This window comes from Narcine bancroftii, chromosome 1 (genome assembly GCF_036971445.1).
Source record: "Narcine bancroftii isolate sNarBan1 chromosome 1, sNarBan1.hap1, whole genome shotgun sequence".
Taxonomy (NCBI): domain Eukaryota; kingdom Metazoa; phylum Chordata; class Chondrichthyes; order Torpediniformes; family Narcinidae; genus Narcine; species Narcine bancroftii.
The window spans coordinates 436,095,227-436,120,000 of NC_091469.1; the positions used below are offsets into that span (position 1 = coordinate 436,095,227).

The 24,774-nt window shown below is 41.9% G+C and overlaps 1 protein-coding gene across 1 annotated transcript in view; it reads right to left on the reverse strand.

Annotated features, from left to right (window-relative positions):
• Positions 1-3,302: 3,302 nt before the first annotated feature.
• The window catches only part of itga8 (integrin, alpha 8), a 284,139-nt gene continuing 262,667 nt past the window's right edge, over positions 3,303-24,774 (reverse strand). Inside the window, exons 28-30 of the mRNA XM_069914329.1 lie at positions 17,163-17,264; positions 14,054-14,176; positions 3,303-4,726 (exon numbers count right to left, since the gene is read on the reverse strand). Coding sequence (XP_069770430.1) covers positions 4,640-4,726; positions 14,054-14,176; positions 17,163-17,264 — 312 coding nt within the window. The 3' untranslated portion in view covers positions 3,303-4,639. The remainder of the gene's footprint in view (positions 4,727-14,053; positions 14,177-17,162; positions 17,265-24,774) is intronic.

The following is a 24,774-nucleotide window of genomic DNA, read 5'->3' on the forward strand; positions in this document are numbered from 1 at the left end:
GCTTCAGAGGTCGAAGGTGCCTGCTAAAGAAAGCCAGTGGGTGCCATGGAAGGGTGCCATTGGCCATCGACCCACTGTTCCATCACGCCCCCAACGGCCATGGCTGAGGTGTCTACCGAGAGTGCGGTGTGTGCCTCTGGGCGAGGGGGGGCCAATAGTGTGGCGCTCGCCAGTTCATTATTTGTTGCTTCGAAGGTGCCCTCCGCCTCTTCCGACCAAACCAGGACCTTGTCTTCTGCAGCGATTATTGAGAATAACGGTTGCAAGATGCGGGTCGCACCGGGGATGAAATGATGATAAAAGTTCTCCATACCGACAAGCTCTTGCAGACCCTTGAGGGTGGTGGGTTTGGGAAACTGATGCATGGCGTGACTTTTTCTGGTGCCGGGGCAGCTCCAGCCACCGAGATGGTGTGGCCTAGGAACTGCAGCGTCTGATTGCCAAACTGGCACTTGGCCACGTTGACTGTGAGGCCAAACTCTGCCAAACGGGCAAACAGGGTGCGGAGGTGGACCTTGTGCTCCTTGTGGTCATGGCTGGCAATAAGAATATCATCGAGGTATATGAACACAAAGTCCAGGTCCCTGCCACTCCATCCATCAGGCACTGCTAAGTCTGGACCTTGTTTTTAAGTCCAAAGGGCATCCATAAGAATTCAAACAGCCCAAAAGGGGTAACGATCGCAGTCTTACCAATGTCCTCAGGGTGATCCCCAACTCCTGCAGGTGGGAGAACTCCTCCTTTGCCAGCTGTAGCTTCTTGGGTGGTAGTCGCCTGGCCTTGGCGTGCAGTTGGGGGCCTTGCATAGAGATATGGTGATAGATCCCGTGCTGGGGGATGGCGGTGGTGAACTGCGGCTGCAGGATGGTGGGGAACTCATTGAGTATGCTCGAATACTCGTCCCTGGGAGTGCTGATGGCACCTATCTCCGGCTTGCAGGCTTCTGTGGCATTGAAGTGGACTGAGTGGAAAGTGCGAGCATTGACTAGTCATTTGCCCTTCACATCCACCAGCAGGCCATGCGTTCTGAGGAAGTTGGCCCCCAATAGCGCAGTACCCACGGAGGCCAGCACGAACCTCCAGCGGGACTTATCTTTCAAAATCTGGATCTGTGCCCTACTAGTGCCGAAGGTTTTGATGGTGGAACTGTTGGCTGCCCGCAGGGTGGGACTCCATGTCTCATAAGACACTCAGTTCTGCTCCTGTGTCCATCAGGAAACACCGGCCAGTGGACTTATTGGTCATGTGGAGGAGGCTGTTCACGCAGCTTGCAGAGTTGTTTCCCTGAAAGGTACAGGGCTGCCTGCACTTACGAGCTTGGGCCCCCAGCTTTGGTGGTAGAAGCATCAGGTGGGGTGGTGCTCCTCTGGCTTGTGCTTGGGGGAGGGCTGTGACTGGCTGGTTCCTGGGCGGGTGTCCTGGCTGAGGGCAGCCTCATTTTCCCTTTTTGGTTCGCCAGAGGGTGTCTGCTCGGGCTGCGACTCGCCATGGATCAGTGAAATCCTTGTTCGCCAGCAAGAGCTGAATGTCTTCGGGCATTTGCTCCAAGAAGATCTGGTGGAACAGAAGCAGGATTTGTGGTCCTCCGCCAACGCCAGCATCTCATTCATTAGGGCCGACTGTGTTCTGTCTCCTAGCCCATCTAGATGCAGGAGTCTGGAGGCGTGCTGTTGTGGGGAGAGGCCAAATGTGCTTAGAAGGAGGTTTTTGAGGGCAGGGTATTTACCCTCAGCCAGCGGGTTGTGGATGAGGTCATCCACCCTAGCCGCAGTCTCGTCAAGCACATTCACAATATGGTAAAACATCATGGCATCTGAAGAAATGTTCCTGAGGTGAAACCTCCACCTGCCCAAACCACGTACGTGGGCGATGGGTCCAGTAGGGGGGTAGTTTAACGCCGACAGGGTTGATCTCTGCAGGATCCATGCTGGGAGACCAGAAAAATGTCTGGGCTCATCGGGGTCACCAATGTAGCGGCAGCTACGATGAAAGAGACTCACAGCCACCATGTTGGAGGTTCTCAACGACCGTTTTATTCAAATCCCGCACGCGCCCCTTTAAGGGCAGCATGAGTTCTGCCCATGCGTGGGCGATGACGTCATAATGTCTGCCTGAGGTGCGTGCTGGCTAAAGCCATGAGGCAAGTAGGTCCCCTGATGGCTCCATCTTCTCGTGGTTGCTCCGCCACGCAGCGGTAAAAGCGGGGCCGATTTGCCACAAATATGTGCGCCGCCACAAGAGCACTGAGTAGATCGGTAGAACAGAGGGATCTGGGAATACAGATGCATAATTCACTGAAAGTGGTGTCACAGGTGGATAGGGTTATAAAGAGAGCTTTTGGCATATTGGCCTTCATAAATCAAAGTATTAAGTATGGGAGTTAGGATGTTATGGTAAAATTGTATGAGATGTTGATGAGGTCAAATTTGGAGTATTGTGTGCAGTTTTGGACATCTAACTACAATAAAGATATGAATAAGATAGATAGAGTGCAGAGAAAATTTATCCAGATGTTGCCTGGACTTCAGGAACTGAGTTACAGGAAAAGGTTAAACAGGTTAGGACTTTATTCCCTGGAGCATAGAATAATGAGGGGAGATTTGATAGAGGTATTTACAATTATGAGGGGGATAGACAGAGTCATTGTAGACAGACTTTTTCCACTGAGGGTATGTGAGATACAAACCAGAGGACATGCGCGAAGGGTGAAGGGGGAAATTATTTTGGGGCAACTTCACACAGGAGTGGTGGGAGTATGGAACGAGCTGCCAGCTGAAGTGGTGAATGCAGGTTCAATTTTAAAATTTAAGAATAATTTGGACAGGTACGTGGATGGGAGGGGTACGGAGGGCTCTAGACTAGGTGTGGTCAGTGGAACTAAGCAAAAAAAAATGCTTAGGGATAGACTTGAAGGGCTGAAGGGGTCTGATTCTGTGTTGTAATATTCTATGTTTCTGTGCTGAAGGAATCTGAAATTTAAAACCAAAATGGAGTGAAAAACAGGTTAGTGTTTCAGTCTGATGTTCTTTTATCAGAATTGGCCAATTCAATTTCAGTGACCTTTTGATATTTTGAGTCCTGGCCAATAAAATGACAGTGCATACACAGGGTAGAAGGCTAATCAGAATTTGGAAGATCCTTAAAAACCAGAGCACCCAATAGCAGACAAAGTTGTTCAATAACATTCTTTAGAATACCAAGGAAGAAAGATCCACAATGTCCATAAGTAGACCACAGTTCAGACACAGCATTTTCTCTACTCTTCCATATTTCAGTTATTTATCAATTCAGATAAAAAGCTGTCTGATATTGATTTTTATTGGATATGAATTACAAAGTACATGACACAAGTTTATCAGATATACATACAGCAAATTTAAAAATGTAATATCAGGAGAATTGGATTCTTTGCTCCAAATGTCAAAAAATTTACAACCTTATCAATAACAAGTGATCCTGCATTGTTCAATCTGATGACATCATCCTACTGTTCCCCAAAGGTTTGATAATGCATTTGCTATTTATATTTATAATACAACATTATCCAATGCTGGAGTAGATATTATGAACTTCAATCAGAAATATTCCAAAATGATATCAACCCATAAATATAGTTTTCCACAGAAGCTGTGTAATTTTCTAAATATCAGTACTTAACACTGTGTACATTAGAAAAAAAATCTATGGCCAACTGAAAATTGCTGCTAATTGTCAAGAGGTTATGCAATTCTTCATCAGTATTTCATACAGTTAAAAGATCTCCATTACCATAAAACATACATAAAATTGTTATAAAGTCCTTAAATGTGAAGCTCACATATGGCTAAATCCCAGTGTAAACATGCTTCATAAATTTATAAATACATCGAAAATATTGCACGTTTAAAAATCTGTTACTCCCACTACCAGTGTAGGATCACACCATACTTCAGATTATTTCACATGAAAATATCCGGACATCAGGAGTACAAAACCACAGATGAAGCACCACATTTAATGATTGATGTTGCAGCTGTTTCCTTTCTAGCTCGCCGAATCCATTTGGATTAACTTTCTGTTTACTTAAAACAAAATAATGTGTGCACAGATGTAGCCTTTATCTTGTGGCGAGAATCCCTTATCCTTAGTACCTCTTTAACTAATAGTTCATGACAAACAAGAAAAATAAACTCTCCAAGATGTTAGCATCTTACATCCAGTACATTTCCGGAGGTGTCCAACCAGCATATCAATGCATAATTCATGAAATGTGGTCGTGCATTTAAAAATATGTACCCATGAGACTTGTGTAACATGGAAATTTCTGACTTTATGTGGACCTCTACTGCTTGTTCAGAATAAGACATTTTATTTGAATTATTAAGTGCACAGCACCTGCACTTTAAAAATACCTGAAAACAATCAATGTAATTTAAATAATTCAATCCTGGACAGGTTAAAGGGACTTTTAGTGCTATCCTGGTGGAATGATAATTGTAAGAAAACGCTCTTTAATCGCAGAGTCAACAATGTTCTCTGTTAACTTTTTTTGCTCATAGTTGCTTTCCTTCTAATGTTTTCTCAGATGAAAAGCAAATCAGTGGAGTGGAGACATCTTTAAAATATCCCTTAAATGGATTAAGACAGCTGTAGTCAGTTCTCAGGAATCGGTATCCTTTTCTGGGTGAAGCTGTTCTTGATCTGTTACATCATCTTGAGGAGGGCGAGCTCGATCAAAGAAGCCAAACTATGGAAACAATGCCAGGTTAATTTAAACAACACACCGCCACAAAATGATCATACTGGATGTACAAGAGCTGTAAACTCTACTTTATAACTGAAGGTCTGGACTCAGCCAAATATTTTTCTTAACTTCAAACAAATTTAAAATTGCCCAGATAAATAAGGAAATTACTGGAAATATTCAGCAGGTCAGGTAGCAACTGTAAAAAGAGAAGGAGATTAAATATTTTATTGATAATTTTTCATTTGAACCAGGAATGATTAGGAATGAAATATATTTCAAGTCATAGAGAAGGCAGAAGGATAGAGAAGACAAAGGGAATATCTGATGGATGAAAACAGTTGTTTTGAGTAAATCCCTTCCTTTGTAATTGCTAACTTCATACCCAGTTCATTCCATAAATTTCCACACATCTTAACCCAATTAGTTCAATGTAAATTGTGACCTTGTGAATCATATTGTTTGTGAATGAAAAAGATTTTTCTAGCAGTCTTTTATTCTCAGCTGGGGTTTCTTTTAAAGGTTGCTGTAAAAATGTCCCGTGGTTTCTTCTGGGGAAGAGCTTTAATGAGAACAAGAGGGATAAAATTTTCACACAGAGGATGGTGACTGTATGGTACAGGCTACCAGAGGAGGTAGTTGAGGCAGGAACTATTACAACTTTTAAGGAAGGTTTGGATGGATGCATGGATAGGATAGGTTTAGAGCAGTGATTCTCAACCTTTTTCTTTCCACTCACATACCACCTTAAGTAATCCCTATGCCACAGGTGCTCTGTGATTAGTAAGGGATTGCTAAAGGTGGTATGTGAGTGGGAAGGGAAGGTTGAGAATCATTGCTCTGGACCCAATTGTTACTAAAATATTTTGCTTGAGAAAAATTGTCATTGGCCCTTTTCCTTTGGAGTTACAAAATTGTGCACATAACGAGTCAATTAGGGACGATTAAAACAGTGGTTTTCAAACATTCTCTTTCCACTCACATACCACCTTAAGCAATCCCTTACTAATCACAGAGTACCTATGGCATAGGGATTGTTTAAGGTGGTATGTGAGTGGAAAGAAAAAGTTTGAAAACCACTGGTTTAGAGGGCTATGGGCCAAATGCAGAGAGGTGGGTGCGACATTTTGGTTGATATGGGTTGTTTCCACGCTGTATGACTATGGCTGTGTGTTTCTGACAATAGGTCATTACGCTGTTAGAACTATAGAGCTGTGCTAGGAGTGGCACGGTTGGTGTAGTGGTTACTGCAACGATTTTACAGCACCAACAATTGGAACTTGGGTTTGAATCCTATGCTGCATGTAAGGAGTTTTTAATGTTGTCCCCGTGCCTGTGTGGGTTTTCCCCAGGGGCTCCAGTTTCCTCCCACCATTCAAAACGTACTGGGGATGGAGGTTAATTGGGTGTAAATTGGGCAGGATAGACTAGTGGGCTGAAGTGGCCTGTTACCGTGCTGTATGTCTAAATAAAAAAAATTAAAAAAACAACATTCTCATTCAATATGTGAAGAAGAATCCTCAGAAAACTCTACTTAACATCCACAACCTTTAGATTCAGCTTTTTTTCATTCTATGTCATTACCCCCCCCACCTCACTAATTCTCTCTCACTCACAAATCCTTTGATTTCCATATACATACCTCCTGCCCTTCCATCCCAACACCAAATGCCAGCCTCACACACTTGCAGCCTTTCCTCCATTCTCTCTCACTCATTCTCTCATTTCTGCCTCTGATACTGCATCTCTCTGCTTCCCTCGTCTCTGCGTGGCTTCCTGTAATATGAAGGGTTGCGGACTCCAGGGTACTGGCATAGAGTGCCAGAAGCTGGAGAACACCTCCGATTGAGAAGGAGAAGCCTGGGAGATGACAAATCTTGCCGCATATTTACTTGGAGTATTTCCAACACCTCTCCCTTTTCTGGATCTCTTTGCCTTCATCTCGGGAGACAAATTATTCACTAACATTTGCCCATAAAACCACTGACCTGCATGGAACTTCACACCTTGTCTCTTGCAACTATGCTATCCTTTTCTCACCCATATCTTTCCCATTTCCTGCACCTACCCTTCCCTACCTCCATAAAGGTGTAAGGTTGCCTCGTTCTTTACTCTTCACTTCATCAGCGCATCATGTCTTGACCATTCCACCAACTTCAACATGATCCCACCATCAGCCACATCTTCCTTTCCCTATCCCCTTCTGTTTTTTGCAGGACCACTTTCTAACTCCCTTGTTTGCTCTGCTCTCCCCACCCATCCTTTCACCTTCCCCAGGCATTTTCCCTGCAACTGCAGGAGATGTAATGCTTGTCCCCACACCAACTCCCCCTACTTGCATCAAGGGACCTACACGATCCTTCCAGGTGAGTGAGAGTTTCACATGCACCTCCTTCAACATTGTCTTAATGTGGCCTCTTTAACATTGGTGAGACCAACAGACTAGGCAACCCCAAGCACACAAGATGACCCCAAATAGACTAGGTTTCCCCAGTGCTGAGTGCTTGTGCTCTGAACTCGTGAGCAGGTTGGAGTTTCTAATTGCCAACTATTATAATTCCCTCCCCATTTCCCACACTGAAACCACTGTTGTCGGCGGGATATTTAGATGAAATAGTTGTCTTGCATATGTATTGTTTGTCTGTATGTCTGTTATGTCTATGTGTCTGCATATTTTGTACCAAAGACTGGAGAACGCTGTTTCCAACAAGTTGTACTTGTACAATCAGATGCCAATAAACTTGACTTGACTTCATTTCACTGGCCTTGGTCTCTTCTGTTGCCAGGGTGAGGATAAAATTGAAGGACAGCATCCATATTCCATCTGGGTTGTCTACAGCCCAATGGTATGAACACTGAATGCTCCAATTTAAAGTATCCTACTCCTCAGTCCTTTTCTCTCTCATTTTCATCCACCTAGGTCCTTTCACACTCATTATTTCCCCTTCTCTGTTGCCTAATTCCTCTCCCATTCCACACCCTCTCTTACTGTCCACCATCCATATCCTGTTTCCACCGTATCCCCTCACCCACTGTTCCCCTCTGGACAGCATCCCTCTCTTTAAATACACACACCATTGCCACACTGAGCCTGATGTCAGTAGTAGATAAATTAATGGAAGCTGTCCTAAGAGATAGGATATAGAAGTATTTGGATAGCCATGGACTGATTACAGATTATCAACATTGCTTTGTGTGTGGTATGCTGTGTTTAACCATTATAGAGTTTTTTGACAAGGACCCATATGGGAGGTTAGTCAGGTGGATTCAGATGGTTGGTATTCATAGTGAGGTAATAAATTGGATCCAACATTGGCTATATGGGAGAAGCCGCAGTGTGGAAGTGGACATTTGCTGCTCAGATTGGAGGCCTATGACTAGTGATGTGGATAATGATGTCGTAAATTGGATCAGCAAGTTTGAAGATGACAAAGTTTGGAGGCGTTGTGGACAGGGAGGAAGGCTTTCAAAGCTTGCAGAGGGATCTGGAAAGCTGGAAAAATGGGCTGAAAAATGACAGATGTAATTTAATGCAGACAAGTGTGAGGTGCTGCATTTTAAAAGGACAAACCAAGAAAGGACATGCATGGTAAATGGTAGCGATCACTGAGGAGTGCTGTAGAACAGAGGGATCTGGGAATACAGATACATAATTCACTGGAAGTGGCATCATAGACGGATAGGGTTGTAAAGAGAGCTTTTGGCATATTGGCCTTCATAAATCAGAGTATTGAGTATAGGAGTTAGGATGTTATGGTAAAATTGTATAAGACATTGGTGAGGCAAAATTGTGTGCAGGTTTGGTCACCTAACTACAGGAAAGATAGAAATAGTGTAGAGAAGATTTCCTAAGATTTCACCGGGAGTCCAGGAACTGAGTTATAGGGAAAGGTTAAACAGGTTTGGACCTTGTTCTCTGGAACATTGAAAAATGAGGGGAGATTTGATTGACATATTTAAAATTATGAGGAGAATAGATAGAGTAAATGCAAGTAGACTTTTTCCACTGAAATTAGGTGAGATACAAACCAGAGGACATGGTCAAGGGTGAAAGGTGAAAAGTTTTAAGGCGAACATAATGGGGAATTTCTTCACACAGAGAGTAGTGGGTGTGTGGAATGATCTGCCAGGTGAAGTGGTGAATGCAGGCTCAATTTTAACATATAACAAAAATTTGGACAGGAACATGGATGGAAGGGATATGAAGGGATATGGAATAGGTGTAGGTCAGTGGAACTAGGCAGAATAATAGTTCAGCACAAACTAGAAGGGCTAAAGGGCCTCTTTTCTGTGCTGTAATCTTCCATGTTTCTATGGAATACCAGAAACTTCCCTGGTGCAGTGGTGAGCTGTAGCCATTTGGAATGTTTCTGAGGTTAGGAGGTTGAAGGTGGCTGTGTCCTTGATTCTGAGAGCAGTCCATGCTCAAAAGTGAGCCTATGTTATAGGTCAGAGTAAGGACAATCTTGTTGAAGTATGGATGAAGTAGACTTTACTTTCCAGAGATGTCTAGATACAAACTGGATTTGGTAGATATTGACTATTGAGATCTGTTCATGAAGCAGGGAAATTTTGATGTAGCTTTTCGGGTCACCGGTGAGATCTCCTGTGCTGTGCAGGTTTTACCTTCACATTTAGGAATGACATTTTTACATTAGGAGGCAGTGCAAACAAAGTTCAATGGGTTGATTTCTGGGTTAAATTTATTCATTTAGTTTTAGATGTACAGCATGGTAACAGGCCCTTTTGGCCCATGAGCCTGTGCTGTCCAATTACATCCAATTAACCTACAACCCTGCTACGTTTTGAACAGTGGGAGGAAACCGCAGCACCTGGAGGAAACTCGCACAGGCACGAAGAGAATGTATAAACTCCTCACAGACCCTGCAGGATTAGAACCCCAGTCATGGTCACTGGGCCTGTTTGATAATGTAAAGAAAGGTTGGGAAAGTTGTGCGTGAAGTTATTGTATTATAGAAGAGTGCGATATAATTTTCTTGAAACTGGTTGGATTCTGAGGGTTTGATACCTTGGGATGCTCGGAGGCTGTTTCTCCTAATCAGAAAATCTGTAACAAGGAGGCATTGCTTTGGAGTATGGCGTTGTCTCTATAAGGTGGAGATCATGAGGAATTTCTTCTCTCATGGGCTCATGAACCTTTGAAATTTACAACCTCAGGGTTGTAAACTCCCGAAATATATTCAAAATGGCAATGAGCAGAACACTTGAAATGCAAAGGAGTCCAGAGATATGGAAAGATCGGAGGAAAATGGTGTTGAGGCCAATCTTACTGAATGGTGGAGCTCTACGATGCATCTGATTTTATTTTACCTTTCCACAAAATAGAAGCAAGAGAAAGGTGCAGACAGAACAGTAAGATTCAGGAAGGGCCAGTCTAAATATGAAGAATGTGCAGAGAGGCCACAGGAATGCTGGGGAGCAGCCTGGCAAAGACTGAGGTCTGTCCGAGTGTGAACAGTATTTGTATTCATAGAAGCTGGTGGTTCTGAGAGTAAACAAGAGCTGTTGTGTATAAAGAGATCATGCTGAAAATCATACAAGCAAGCAGATAAAAAAAAGCAGATAACACATGATTGCTTTTATCATTGGGGTGTGATCCATGTTGAAAATTCTGATATAAAGTCAAGGATTGAAGCTTCTGTGCACTGGAAATTATTGCGATTTTGTTGTACTTATGATAGATGTATATTTAGGAGTACAACATTCTTGTATGAAGTTTTACATGAGCATTATATGAATGAATTTCTATGTCAACATTTTCATGATTTTTTTAGAGCTTTTTAATCACATGGTTTTGCATGAATACTAAATTTGTGTGAATTTAAATTTAGACATACAACCCACAAGCCCGTGGCACCCAAATTCCTCAATTAACCTACAACCACCATTCGCTTTGAAGTGTGGAAGGAAATGGGAGCACCCAGTGGAAACTTACAAACTCCTTACTTCCCTCTTGGATGTGATTATCCAGAAACTTACATTAAGACAGACATTTCATGAGACTTCAATCTCTGTATCTATAACACTAGAGCATATTTGTAAAAATGACCTGGAATTTAAAGTCAGAGGAAATGCCAATTTTCCCCTGTACCTATTGATGTAACCATTAGGTGGCAGAATAGCCAAAGTTTGTGATATTTGCACATTCACTCCAATGACTTTGGTAGATTGGAAATTGTATTTCCATCACCTTAACCATATAACCATCTAACCATTTACGGAGCGGAAACAGGCCATGATGGCCTTTCGAGTCCGCACCGGTTCACTGATTTTGTGCACCTTCTTCAGGTTAAGCATAGATTTTTTGATTAGTAATGGTCAGAAAATTTGTAAGCACTGATCACTTCTTCCAAATAGGAACTGAATAACCATAACCATTATTCCAGAGTAGGGGAATCTAAATCTAGAGGATATAGATTTCAGGTGAGAGGGGTAAGATTTAAAGGAGGTAAGGGGCATAGAGAATGGTGGGCATATGCAATAAGCTGTCAGAGGAAACCGTAGTGAGGACAATGTTTTATGTTTCAAATACATTAAGAAAGGTACATGAATAGTAAAAGTCTGGAGGGATATGGGTCCAAAAGAGCTTGGATAGATAACTTGGTCAGCATGGACAGGTTGGGTTCAAGAATCTGTGTCCGTGCAGTAAAACTTTGACTCTAGGAACATACTAAATAATAAATTTATAAATATTTCAAGTGAAATATGGGCACTAAAATTGTGCATGTGACTTTTTTTCTGGATGGTTTAAATAGGAAACCATTTAAGCTCTGAAGTGGTAGTTATTCCATCAACTCAATAACAAATTAGTGATAACTAAATGTGAACTCACCCTGTTAATAAAATGGGTCTTTGGGATTAAAACTAAAGGATTTCAACTTTGAACAGCTATTTTAAGTATAATTAAGCAAAAGCACTGTAAAATATTTAAAATTGAATTTTAAAGTAAAGGTTATTATAAATGTAATGAAGTGTTCCAAGTCCCATAATAAGCAACAATATATTTCTAAATGAACAACAAACAAAAAAAATTCTGCAAATACTGAAAATCTTCAATAAAAAATAGTTGGAAATACAAAAATCAGGGAAAAAGAAAGAAAGTTAACATTTCAGGTCAATGCTCTTACATTATGTGGTAAACCACTGTATATATGTTTGGATGTGCTAGAACACGCCCCTTGCTGACTGTGCCTGAGGCTCCTTCCACTGACCCCTGAATAAAGGTGACTGTGCAACAGCTCCCTCCTCAGTCCAGAACAATTGACCAGCATGGATGGGCCTCCATTCTGTTGTGAATAAAAGCCTATCAGTTTCTCTACAACTTAGAGTCTTTGAAGTTATTAATGGTGCATCAATTTTATTCACAACAATTTTGTTGGAGGCCCATCCATGCTGGTCGACTATCCTGGACTGAGGAGGGGGCTGTGACACAGTCATCTTTATTCAGGGGTCTGTGGGAGGAACCTTGGGCACAGTCAGCAAGGGGCGTGTACTAGAACATCCAAGCATTCATACAGCCTCCACATTGATGAGCTGTTATCAGCCAGCCTGCACTACCCTCTATCAGTCAGCACCACCACGTGTAGGATCATTCAGGCCTACTTCATTCCCATCCTATCACAAATATTCCCATTGTTCTCTCCACCCCTTCCCTGTCACATCAACATCCTTGCTTCCTCACCTTCTCGGTCTGGAATGTTTACTATATTTCTCTCCCTACAGATACTATCTGGCCTGCGAAGTGTTTCCAGGATTTTCTTTTTTTTTTTAAAAAAAACATTTATACTGACTTTTGATGCTGGATGCACCAAAATAGAAAGAAATGAATGTATTTTTAGAATGGATATAAATTCTAAATTTAGGCCTGAATGATCCTACATGTGGTGGTGCTGACTGATAGAGGGTAGTGCAGGCTGGCTGATAACAGCTCATCAATGTGGAGGCAGTATGAATGGAAACCAATGAGAAGCCAAGAGAACAAAAAAATGCTGTAACTGAGATATTGAACCTTGTTCCAGAAATGTCTTTCTCCATTTTCAATATAGAATCGATAGTTAAAAATTGAAGTTCAATGTTGAAGATGTGTGAGGTGATGTTCTATTTGGGATTCCCTGGAAAGTGGGTGTCTAGCTGGTACAAAGGGATTTACAATACCCACACATTATAAAAAGAGTTGCAGGTTAATTATTCTATTTTAAAAAAAAGCAAAGCAGTATTATTAATTTCCAGAAGAATACAGCTAAAAATCAGAGAAGTTAAACTTATACATCGACCCTGAGATCAACATTAAAGGAGACTTTGAATATCTATTTTCAGCATTATACAACAGAAAGTTGATTGTTTTCCCTACCCCCAGATTTTAAAGCCTTGCAGGCCAGGCAACATTACTGTGAATATTTTCTGTATCCTCTCTCTCTTAATCACATCCTTCCAATAATGTGGTGACCAGAACTGCACACAATACACCTCCTGAAGCCAAACCAACAACTTGGTCAAAAGTAGCATGGTGTCCCCACTCTTGGCCGACGAAGACAAAAGTTCTATACACCTGTGCCACTCTGTCTACCTCTGTCGCCACTGTCAGGGAACTTGAGCCCCAAGGTCTTACTGTGTGAATCCTGCTGCGATTTAACCTCCCAAAATCTATCACCTCACAATTGTCGGAGTTAAATTCCAATAGCCATTCCCATGGCCACTTTCTCAGTTGATCTGGATCTTGGTCATTCCTCTGGAAATTTATTTGGGCCCTTCCTCTGTGCCAGTTCCCTAAACCACTTCATCTGTGTCTTTTCCCCTTTGTGCCAGTTCCCATATCCCAATCGTAAATTCTGATGGTATTTAACATGCCCCATTATCCATCCAAACTGACAGTTTATGCACTTGAGTTTCCAGACAATTATGCCTATTTCATTCCTCTACATTAGAACAAGCAGCCCTAGAGGGGCTGGGAAACTGATACTATAACAGATGGAACAGGCTGTACCTCCTGGCAACATAAACAGGCAATTAAATTCCATACCTTGAATATTTTCTCCTTATGCTGCCATACCATGGGTATTTAGCTCACATTTAATAATTGATAAAAGTAAAATTATGAAATCATTTTTGCCTTTATGGACCCTATAGAATCACTGTACATTTAATTCCATTTTATATAATTGGTGTAGTAAAGTATTATTAATTCAGTCAGATGATCAGTGGGTTAAAATGAGTTATTTTCACCCACTGAAAGTTTTCTTTTAAATTAATGTACAATGAGATTTTCTTCCGAAACCCCAATTATAGAGAAGCAAGAAATTGAAAACATACCTTCCACATCACTAAGATTAAAATAGCCAGGACCAGCAAACCAACCAGTACAGCTAGAATTATGACCCATAGGGGAACAGTAAGTGAAGCATCAGGTGTGGCCCATATCACTGATGTTCTTATCTAGGGCAAACAAAAAGGGCACATTATTTTTTAAAAATCTTCTGCAAAATGTGAACATTACTGCAAGAACAGGGTTTATTGCTCATCACAGAGTTGTTAAGAGTCAGCCACTTTGATGCGGTTGAAACACATACGAGCCAGAATAGGTAAGGCCAGCAGATTTCCTCAGCTGAAGGACTGGTGAACTAGTTGGGATGTTATGTTTCAATGCTACAATTACAGATAGTTTGTCCAGATTTAATTCATTACTGAGTTGAAATTCCTTATCTGCTGAGGTAGGATTTGATCTCTTAGATCTCATGATCTTCTGGATCCACAGACCAGGCCTAAAATCACCCAGCCAATGACTTGACCACTGTGATAATACACTAAAAATGCTTCTGCATTAAGTGCTTTTGAGGGAACAGTTTAGGTCAAGCAACACAGAATCAGACGCTTTAGCCCACCATCTGTACTAACCTTCAAGCAATGATCTATGCAGTGAAACAATACTTATTTTAATTGGAATTGCACACTTCTGTACAGTAATTATGTTCTATTATGAAAGTTCACAACTTACTACATTACAATTTTGACTGATAGTGAACTTTGCATTTTGGAATAGAGGAAAGGAGTTAAGTTTGTCAGGTTAGAACAGTGGTTCTTTTTCTTTCCACTCACATACCACTTTAAGTATTACCTATGCCACAGGTTCTCTGTAATTACTAAGGGATTGCTTAAGGTGGTATGTGAGTGGGAAGGGAAGGTTGAGAATTACTGGTCTAGACCCAATTGTTACTGTAATATTTTGCTTGAGAAAAATTGTCAATGGCCCATATCTTTCGGAGTAATGAAATCGTGCACATAATGAATCAATTAGGTACAATTAAAACAGTAGTTTTCAACCTTTTTCTTTCCATTCACATACCTACTTAAGCAATCCCTTGCTAATCACAGAGCTCCTATGGCATAGGTAATACTTAAAGTGGTATGTGAGTGGAAAGAAAAAGGTTGAGAACCACTTGGTTAGAATATTCTGTATTACGGTACTGAACTAGGAACAGCCACTCTCATTCAATAAGCCATCTCATTGAAAATAAGATGCATGCTGTAAAAGACTTTCCTTTAAGGGTAAAATAACCTGCATGTGTAATCTTCTCTGGATCTATCTGCACTTTCCTTAATTAATTTTAAGTAATTCTTTTATTCATTTTAACCTTTGGACTCTGCCATTTTTAACCTTTCATAATATATATTCCGGACTGTGTCCATGGGTAAACTAAAGTATGAACACCAGTACAAACAAGCTACTGGTTGGGTATAAAACCTATCCCAGAAAACTGGGACGCAGAGTCCATGTGCTTGTTGGTAGTCCCTGAAAACCAGGACACGGAAAAAGGGTTAATTTGTTCTTGACTAATCCAGTAATATACACTGAGGATTCTGGCATGTTTTTGGTATTTTTATTTGCTTTGATTATTAGGAACCTGAGGCAAATAGTATATATTATGCTTCTTTGTTAAGTTCAACCTGATTGCTACCATTTTGTTACTTGTGGTCTTCAGAAGAGAACCTCAGTTATAATAACTGTTGGCATAATGGTCGGGCAGGAATGAGCATGATGAAAGGGGTAAGAGGGTTTGGGGTCCTGGACTGGGACCTGTCAGTGGAAGGAACACAGGCAACAGAACCTTGGCTATCATTTGGTTGACTGGAAGCTCTTCCCAAAGTAATTTTGAATGGTCAAATGCCTGACTAACCATGCAATTTGCATAATACACAAGCATGCTGGAGGAACTCAGCAGGTCATGCAGCATCCATAGGAAGTAAAAGATAACCAGCATTTCAGGCCTGGGCCCTTTGTCAGGTAAAAGCAAAAACAGGCAAGTGACTGAATATAAAGTTTGGGTGCGGGGGGAGGGTGTTGAGGAGAGGAGGAGGAGGAAGGGGCAGGGGATGAGCACAGGTTAACAGGTGGATGCAGGTGAGGGTAGAAGAGAAAAAAACTGAGAAGTGATGGAGGACTGTAGCTCTCAGTTAGGAGAAGGGAAGGTGATGGAGAGCTTGAGGAAAGGAGAGAGACACGGGACAGGGGGGTGGGTTCATGGAAATTGGACAAATCTGGTTGGAGAGTGCCCAGATGGAAAATAAAGTGTTATTTCTCCAATTAGCAGTTTACCTTGGTTTGACAATGCATATCGGTGTGGAAATGGAGTTAGTATGTGCAGTTAGCATAGTCCAATGAATAATGAAATATAAGAAATGACATAATAGAAGCAAATCAAATAAACATATTCCAAACACGATCCCTGACAATTTTAAATCAGTCATTCAGTGCTCAAAAATCTTTCTTACTTTTGTTTGAAATGAAGACCGTCATGACAAAAATAGATAAAGGGATATATATTAAAGTGATTTACGATTTGGATTTTACAGTATTTCCCTTCCAATAAAATGGATGAAATAGATCAGTACTGGGCCATGGATAAATGCTATTACAGATGTAATGGCAGATCAAATAATAAATGGTCAGATTTCTTTCCTGATTAAGTTATACATATGATGGTAATAAAAAGCCTTGAACTGGTGCTACTTACATTACTCATCACAGCTGAACAAAGATACACTTGAAGAATATAGCAGGTGACGAGACAGCATAAACTGGAGAGTTTATTAACAGTATATAATTGCAAGTGCAGAGAATAAGCTTTGCAAAGTAAGGCCAGGCAATGAAGCCCTATTCCCCCCACCCCCACCCCATAATTCATTTGAAGAATTGTGTTCATTTTTGCTATTGCTTGTAGGATTTACACATACTGTTGCCCTGAGTAGATTGCACTTCTGCTACATTGTGTGCTCAAACCTACCAATGCAGGGAATGAGCAGGCAGCATAAGGAAGTTGTTTCTTGTAATTTGTCTCTGATCCCGAGACTATATATACATCCGGTTAATGTTATCTAAGCAAGTCTCCTGTTAATAAAATGTGTTTTCCCTCAAGGCACTTACCACAGTCCTTGCACTGGGCAATTCCTCTGGCTGGATTTTGTATGGCATTTCCTTCACTACAACTGACACCAGAGACTGCAGGGAGTAGTGGTTGTTCTTTCTCTGTCAAAAAAAAAGGAAAGACTAAGTGAAGTGAAAGAGAAATACAATTTCTCACCTGCAAGAAATTAAAAATTAAATTTTATTGTTTGTTATTTCTTGACAGTGTGGCAACTTTACAAAATAATGGTTTGTTGAACAAATATACCAGAAGCAATGAATGCTTTTTTAGTTCTAATGGATATTAGTCTCTGTTTACTCAGAACTGTATTTCCTTCTTCTTTGGCTTGGCTTCGCGGACGAAGATTTATGGAGGGGGTAAATGTCCACGTCAGCTGCAGGCTCGTTTGTGGCTGACAAGTCCAATGTGGGACAGGCAGACATGGTTGCAAGGGAAAATTGATTGGTTGGGGTTGGGTGTTGGGTTTTTCCTCCTTTGCCTTTTGTCAGTGAGGTGGGCTCTGCGGTCTTCTTCAAAGGAGGTTGCTGCCCGCCAAACTGTGAGGCGCCAAGATGCACGGTTTGAGGCGATATCAGCCCACTGGCGGTGGTCAATGGGGCAGGCACCAAGAGATTTCTTTAGGCAGTCCTTGTACCTTTTCTTTGGTGCACCTCTGTCACGGTGGCCAGTGGAGAGCTCGCCATAGAACACGATCTTGGGAAGGCGATGGTCCTCCATTCTGGAGACGTGACCCATCCAGCGCAGCTGGATCTTCAGCAGCGTGGACTCGATGCTGTCGACCTCTGCCATCTCGAGTACTTCGACGTTAGGGATGAAAGCGCTCCAATGGATGTTGAGGATGGAGCGGAGACAACGCTGAGTATATTTACTCAGAATTGTATTTACTGCAATGGATAATGTACACATTCCAAACTCAGTTGGCTTTGTCTCGTGCTAAGGAAGTAGCATTGATTTCTGAACCCAGGTTTGTTACTTATTGGTGATTCTACACTTCCTGTCCTGCAGACTGCAGTCAGTAAGGATTGGTGACAGTGCCTCTTCCACAATCACCCTTATCTCTGGTGGCCCACAATCTGCATACTCAAACCCCCATAATATCACATGTACACCCATGATTTGTGTGACCAAAGATCACTCTAACTCCATCTATCAATTTAGAGATGACACCACCATCATAGGTCAGATCTAAGACAACAGGAGTCAGAATATAGAATGGAGATTGAGAGGTGATAAACTTCCAGAAGAGGGGTGGAGCCCACTCCCAGCCCTCGTCAACAGCGCAGAGGTGGAGATAGTCCTACTGCTTTAAGTTCTTAGGCATAAACATCTCCAACTACCTGTCCTGGTCCAAACATGTCAATGTAATGGCCAAGAGAGCACACCAACACCACTACTTCCTCAGAAGCTTGAGAAATTCTGGCATGTCACCTCTGTCTCTCCCACCTTCCATAGATGCATCATCGAAAGAATCCTGTCAGGGTGCATCATTGTATGGGAAGGGAACTGCTCTACCTGAGACTGCGGAGCTTAGTCCACCTCATCCAGTCCGTCGACTGCACTTGCATTTCTGTTGCTTCTTTAAAGTCTCTTCCCACCCTGGCCACATGCTCTTCTCTCTCCTCCCATTGGGAAGAAGATTCACAAACACCACCAGATTCAAGGACTGTTCACTCCTGCCGTTATCAGATGCTTGAATGATCTCACATGAGTAAAATGATGTTGGCTTTGCTCTGTTCTAACTAATCTCCCTAAATCCCTGCATTGTGAATTATGCTTTTATTGCTGTATGAAGTATGGGTCGACTCATTTAAAAAAAAAACTTGCTCACTGTACTTTGGTAGATGTAACAATAAACTTGAGCACGAGATTAATTTTCTCTCTTAGTTCACTTATTCAAAATCTGCTGAGTTTCTGGTCTAAGGACATTTAAAAGTTTCATAACAAAAGGCTGGAAATAGTCAAAACACTTCAAGTCTGCAGTGGATCAAGCACTGTCCGTGGAAGGCAACAGACAGACAATGTTTCCCTTCATCAGGAAAGTTTGAGCTTACGAGCATCAGAGGAACTAGAGGGTGAGCAATGGGCAACACTTTCACAGAACTTCCATCAAAGAGAGAATGTCTTCAGGGTTGATTATACATGGAAGAGACTGGCTGAAGTAGCAAAACAAAGAAATACTGCAAAAATTGACAGAGTGAAGCAAAGTACAAAGTGCTGGTGGAACTCAACAGTTCAGTGAGCATCTTTTTAGGTCCAAACCCTTAACTTCTTTCATAATACATTCCCCTCCCCTCCTTTCACCCTACCCTGCACAGCATAAAGAAATACAGCATGGTACCTACTTATTGCAAGAGGGATAGATGGATTTGTCAGGTGTGTCCAAGAAGGATTCCTGACACAGTATGTGGACCAGCTGACTACAAGAGGGCCCATACTGGATCCAGAACTGGGTAATGAACTGGGTCAGGTGAAAGAACTCTGGGAGGGGGGAGAACATTTCAATGATAGTGACCACAGCTATGGGCAAGAATAAAAGCAGACAAAATTGTGGGGGAAAGGGCTAATTACAATGGGATGCGGCGGGAACTAGGGAGAGTAAATTGAGAATAGATGTTCTTGGAATAAAGCAGAGAGTTAAGGTGGAGGATACTTCGGGACCACTTGCGTGAGGTTCTGGATGAGTTTGACCCACTGAAACAGGGAAAAGATGGTAGGAAAAGGGAATGGTGGTTGACCAAAAAAAAGAGATGAAGGAGCTAATTAAGAGGAAGATGGAAGCACACATTAGATTTAGGAAGTGGAAAATATAAAAGGCTCAAGGAAGCCAGGAAGAAAGTACTTAAGAGAACTAGAAGGGGACATGACTTGTCATGGCCTTGGCAAGTAAGATTAAGAAAAATCCAAAGGTATTATTTGCTTAAGTGAAGAAAAGAAGGATAACAATCGTGAAGGCTGCTTAAGGATAAAAGAGATAACAATGCCCTGAGACAGAGGAGCTTGGGGAGGTCGTAAATGAATACTTTGCTTCAGTATTCCCAGAAAAAAGGACCTTGGTCAAGATAAGGACAGAATAGATCAAGTTTATGTGCAGTACCACATTGAGATTAAGAAAGAAGAAGTACAAGATCTTCAAAACATTAGGAGTGATAAATTCCCCAGGACCTGACAAGATATACTCTTCCCAATCTCCCTCCTTTCCCAATCCTTGTTTTCTTTCCTCCAGCTCTCCACCCCTTCCCTCTCCATTCACAGTCATCTTACTTCTCCCTATTTGCTGGTGTGCCCTCCCTCCCTCCCTCATCCACCTTTTGGAGTGGCACAGCAGTTAGTTCAACGCATTTACAGTGCCAGCAATCAGAACCAGGGTTTAAATCCCACGCTGTCTGTTATTAGTTTGTACATTCTCCCTGCATCTATGTGGGTTTTCCCTGGGGGCAGTGGTTTCCTCCCACCATTCCTAATGTACTGGAAGTGTAAGTTAATTGGGTGTAAATTGGGTGATATGGGCCTGTTACCATGCTGTATGTATAAATTTTAAAAAAACTTCCTGCCTTTGGCACAGTGCCTTCCCCTTGCTCCAATCCCACCATTTTGTTCAGGTGCTTGGCTATATTTTGTCATACATTGGTTTTGTATCTTTATCTTTGCAATATAAAGACGATGCCGCTTTAGTTGCCCATTCAGAGCCAGCTCTTCAGCGCTTGACGTCCTGCTTTGCGGAAACTGTCAAAATGTTTGGCCTGGAAGTCAGCCTGAAGAAAACTGAGGTCCTCCATCAGCCAGCTCCCCACCATGATTACCAGCCCCCCCACATCTCCATTGGGCACACAAAACTCAAAACGGTCAACCAGTTTACCTATCTCGGCTGCACCATTTCATCAGATGCAAGGATCGACAATGAGATAGACAACAGACTCGCCAAGGCAAATAGCGCCTTTGGAAGACTACACAAAAGAGTCTGGAAAAACAACCAACTGAAAAACCTCACAAAGATAAGCGTATACAGAGCCGTTGTCATACCCACACTCCTGTTCGGCTCCGAATCATGGGTCCTCTACCGGCACCACCTACGGCTCCTAGAACGCTTCCACCAGCATTGTCTCCGCTCCATCCTCAACATCCATTGGAGCGCTTACATCCCTAACGTCGAAGTACTCGAGATGGCAGAGGTCGACAGCATCGAGTCCACGCTGCTGAAGATCCAGCTGCGCTGGATGGGTCACGTCTCCAGAATGGAGGACCATCGCCTTCCCAAGATCATGTTATATGGCGAGCTCTCCACTGGCCACCGTGACAGAGGTGCACCAAAGAAAAGGTACAAGGATTGCCTAAAGAAATCTCTTGGTGCCTGCCACATTGACCACCGCCAGTGGGCTGATAACGCCTCAAACCGTGCATCTTGGCGCCTCACAGTTTGGCGGGCAGCAACCTCCTTTGAAGAAGACCGCAGAGCCCACCTCACTGACAAAAGGCAAAGGAGGAAAAACCCAACACCCAACCCCAACCAACCAATTTTCCCCTGCAACCGCTGCAATCCTGTCTGCCTGTCCCGCATCGGACTTGTCAGCCACAAACGAGCCTGCAGCTGACGTGGACTTTTTTACCCCCTCCATAAATCTTCGTCCGCGAAGCCAAGCCAAAGAAAAAAAAGAAGATAAAGTACACTGTTTGACTTGCTGAATTTCTTCAGCATCGTGTTTTACTTCATCGACGGTGTCTGCAGACTTTTGTATTTTACTCCTGAGATATAAACCAGGATTCCATGGGAACAAAGGGATTGCTGGGGCATTGGTAATGATCCTTGTGTCCTTCTTGGCCACAGGGGATGTGCTGTAGAATTGGAGAATGGCACATGTGGTCCCCTTGTTTTTTTTAAAAAAAGGTAATAGGGAGAATCCAGGGCATTATAAACCAGTGAGTCTTACCTCAGAGTTTGGCCAACTATTGGAGCTAATTCTTGACCAAATTTATGAGCCTTTAGAGAAATACATTCTTCTCAGGGATAGTTACTATGGTTTTGTGAAGGGAAGGTCATGCATTGTGAGTGTAATTGAATTTTTTTGAGAAAGTAACAAAAGAAATTGATGAAGGTAGGGCAGTAGATGTGGTCTATATGGATTACAGTAAGGCATTTGACAAGGTACCCCATAGGAGATTAGTTCAGAAAGTCACGAGGCATGGGATCCATGGAACCTTGTCTGTGTGGATTAAGAATTGGGTTGCCAGTAGAAAGCAGAGAGTAATAGTGGACAGATAATATTCTGCCTGGAAGTCAGTGACCAGTGGAGTTCTGCATGGATCTGTTCTGGGACCCCTGCTCTTTGTGATTTTTATAAATGACCTGGATGAAGAAGTAGAGGGATGGGTCAGTAAGTTTGTGGATGATATGAATGTTGGAGAAGTTGTGGATAGTGTTAAAGGTTATTGTAAATTACAAGATATAGACAGGATGCAGAGTTGGGTGGAAAAGGGACAGATGGAATTAATCTGGACAAGGGTGAGGTGATGCAGTTTGGTAGGGCAAATTTGAAGAAAGAGCACTGTTAAGCATTGATACTTAACATGCAGAAAAACAGAAGGACCTTCGGGTCCAAATTCATAGATCTCTCAAGGTCGCTGTGCAGGTTGATTGGGAGGATTGAGTTCAGGAGTCGTAAGGTATTGTAGCTCTATAAATCTCTGGTGAGACCACACTTAGAATATTGTGTACAGTTCTAGTCACCTCATTACAGGAAAGTTTTAAACGCTATGGAGAGGATGCAGAGAGATTTACCAGGATGTTGCCTGGATTGAAAAATAAGCCTTATGAGGCAAGGTTAGCAGAGCTGGGACTTTTCTCTTTGCAGCAAAGAAAGATGAGGGGTAATTAATAGGGGTCTACAAAATTATGAGAGGCATTGATTGGGTAGACAGCCAGTGCCTTTTCCCAGGGCAGGAGCAGCCAACACCAAAGCACATTTGTATAAAGTGGAGGGAGAAAAATTTAGGGGAGACATCAGGGTTATGTTTTTTTAAAATAAACACAGTGAGTTGTGGGTGCCTGGAATGCATTGCCAGATGCGGTGGTGGAGGCTACAAACAATAGGTGGATTTAAGATACTTAGGCACATGGATGAAAGAAAATAGATGGTTTTGAGGTAGGGAGGGTTTAGTTTTTTTTTGTAAGTACAGTACAACTCCGATTATCCGAAATGGGACCAGGCCGATTTCAGATAAACTTTTTTTTTCAAAGAACCGGTCATTTTTTAAAAACAGCCCAGTAGCAACTGCAAATCACTTGTAACAGTGTTGATACATCAACAAGGTAAGGATTTTTAAACATTAATATAATGTTTAATTCTCACCAAAAAAAATACTGGCCACCACTGATCACCGATACTTCTCTACCGATTTTGGATATCCTCGTTTATCCAAAATTTAAAAAAAAATGGATAACTGAGGATATCAGAGAATCTGAATTTGGATAATTGGGGTCGTACTGTACACGAGTCAGCATTAGATCATGGGCCAAAGGAACTGTACTGTGCTGTAATGCTCTATGGAACAGGCCCTTTAGCCCAATTTGACTATGCTAACCAAGATATTGGTCTTCATAAATCAAAGTATTGAGTATATGAGTTGGGAATTATGTTATGGTAAAGTTGTATAAGACATTGATGAGGCCAAATTTGGAATATTATGTACAGTTTTGGGCACCTAAATACAGGAAAGATATCAATCAGAGAGAAAGAGCACAGAGAAGATTTACTAGGATGTTGCTCAGACTTCATGAATTGAAGGTTAAATGGGTTAAAACTTTATTCTCTGGATTGAGGGGAGATTTGATGTTTAAAATTATAGACAGATCTTGCGGGCCAAATATATCATGGGCCAAATTTGGCCCGCGGGCCTGAGTCTGACATGTGTGATTTAGGGAATACCATTTAACGAAATTTGGTTACACTGCAGAAAAAATGGCTAGAAGAATGCAGAATTGTTTTATCGGCCCCTGCATTTAAAAGGAGGCATTTTATTCCTAACTGAAACCTAGATTTTGCTGTCAGAAAGAATTCTTCAGGATTACAGATGGATCTCTGGAAATTCCACTGTAGGAAGTTGCTCTACTTCTCCAATATCATATTCTACAGGAATGATACTTATCACGTTCTTCAGATTTTATGAAAAATGTTAATCAGTTACATAAAAGACAATAGAAAAGCAAATGCTCCTTTGTACATTTGTTTGTGAAGTGGTATGAAATAAAGATAACATTTCCTTTCCATAGTGCTTTTGTATGTAATAGAAAATGCATAAAATATGGGATTGCTGTTGATACTTGCTCCAACTTAGCATGAGCCCGACATAGATTTGGAATTAGCAGGTCAGCGTCCATGTGCTATTATGGTTACGGCAGTGCTGGATGTACCGAGGAACCACACATTGGACATTAAGTGCAAAATAACAATGGAAATGAGGTCTGTAGCCATGATGGAATTGGCTAAGATTGAGCAAAAATTTCTTTCATTGACTGGATCAGCAACATGGAGGGGCTATATGAAAGATTCCTGCTCATATTTCTTTTGGTCACAACTTTTTTACCCCCAGGGTAGGAGAGTCTAAAACAAGGAAGCG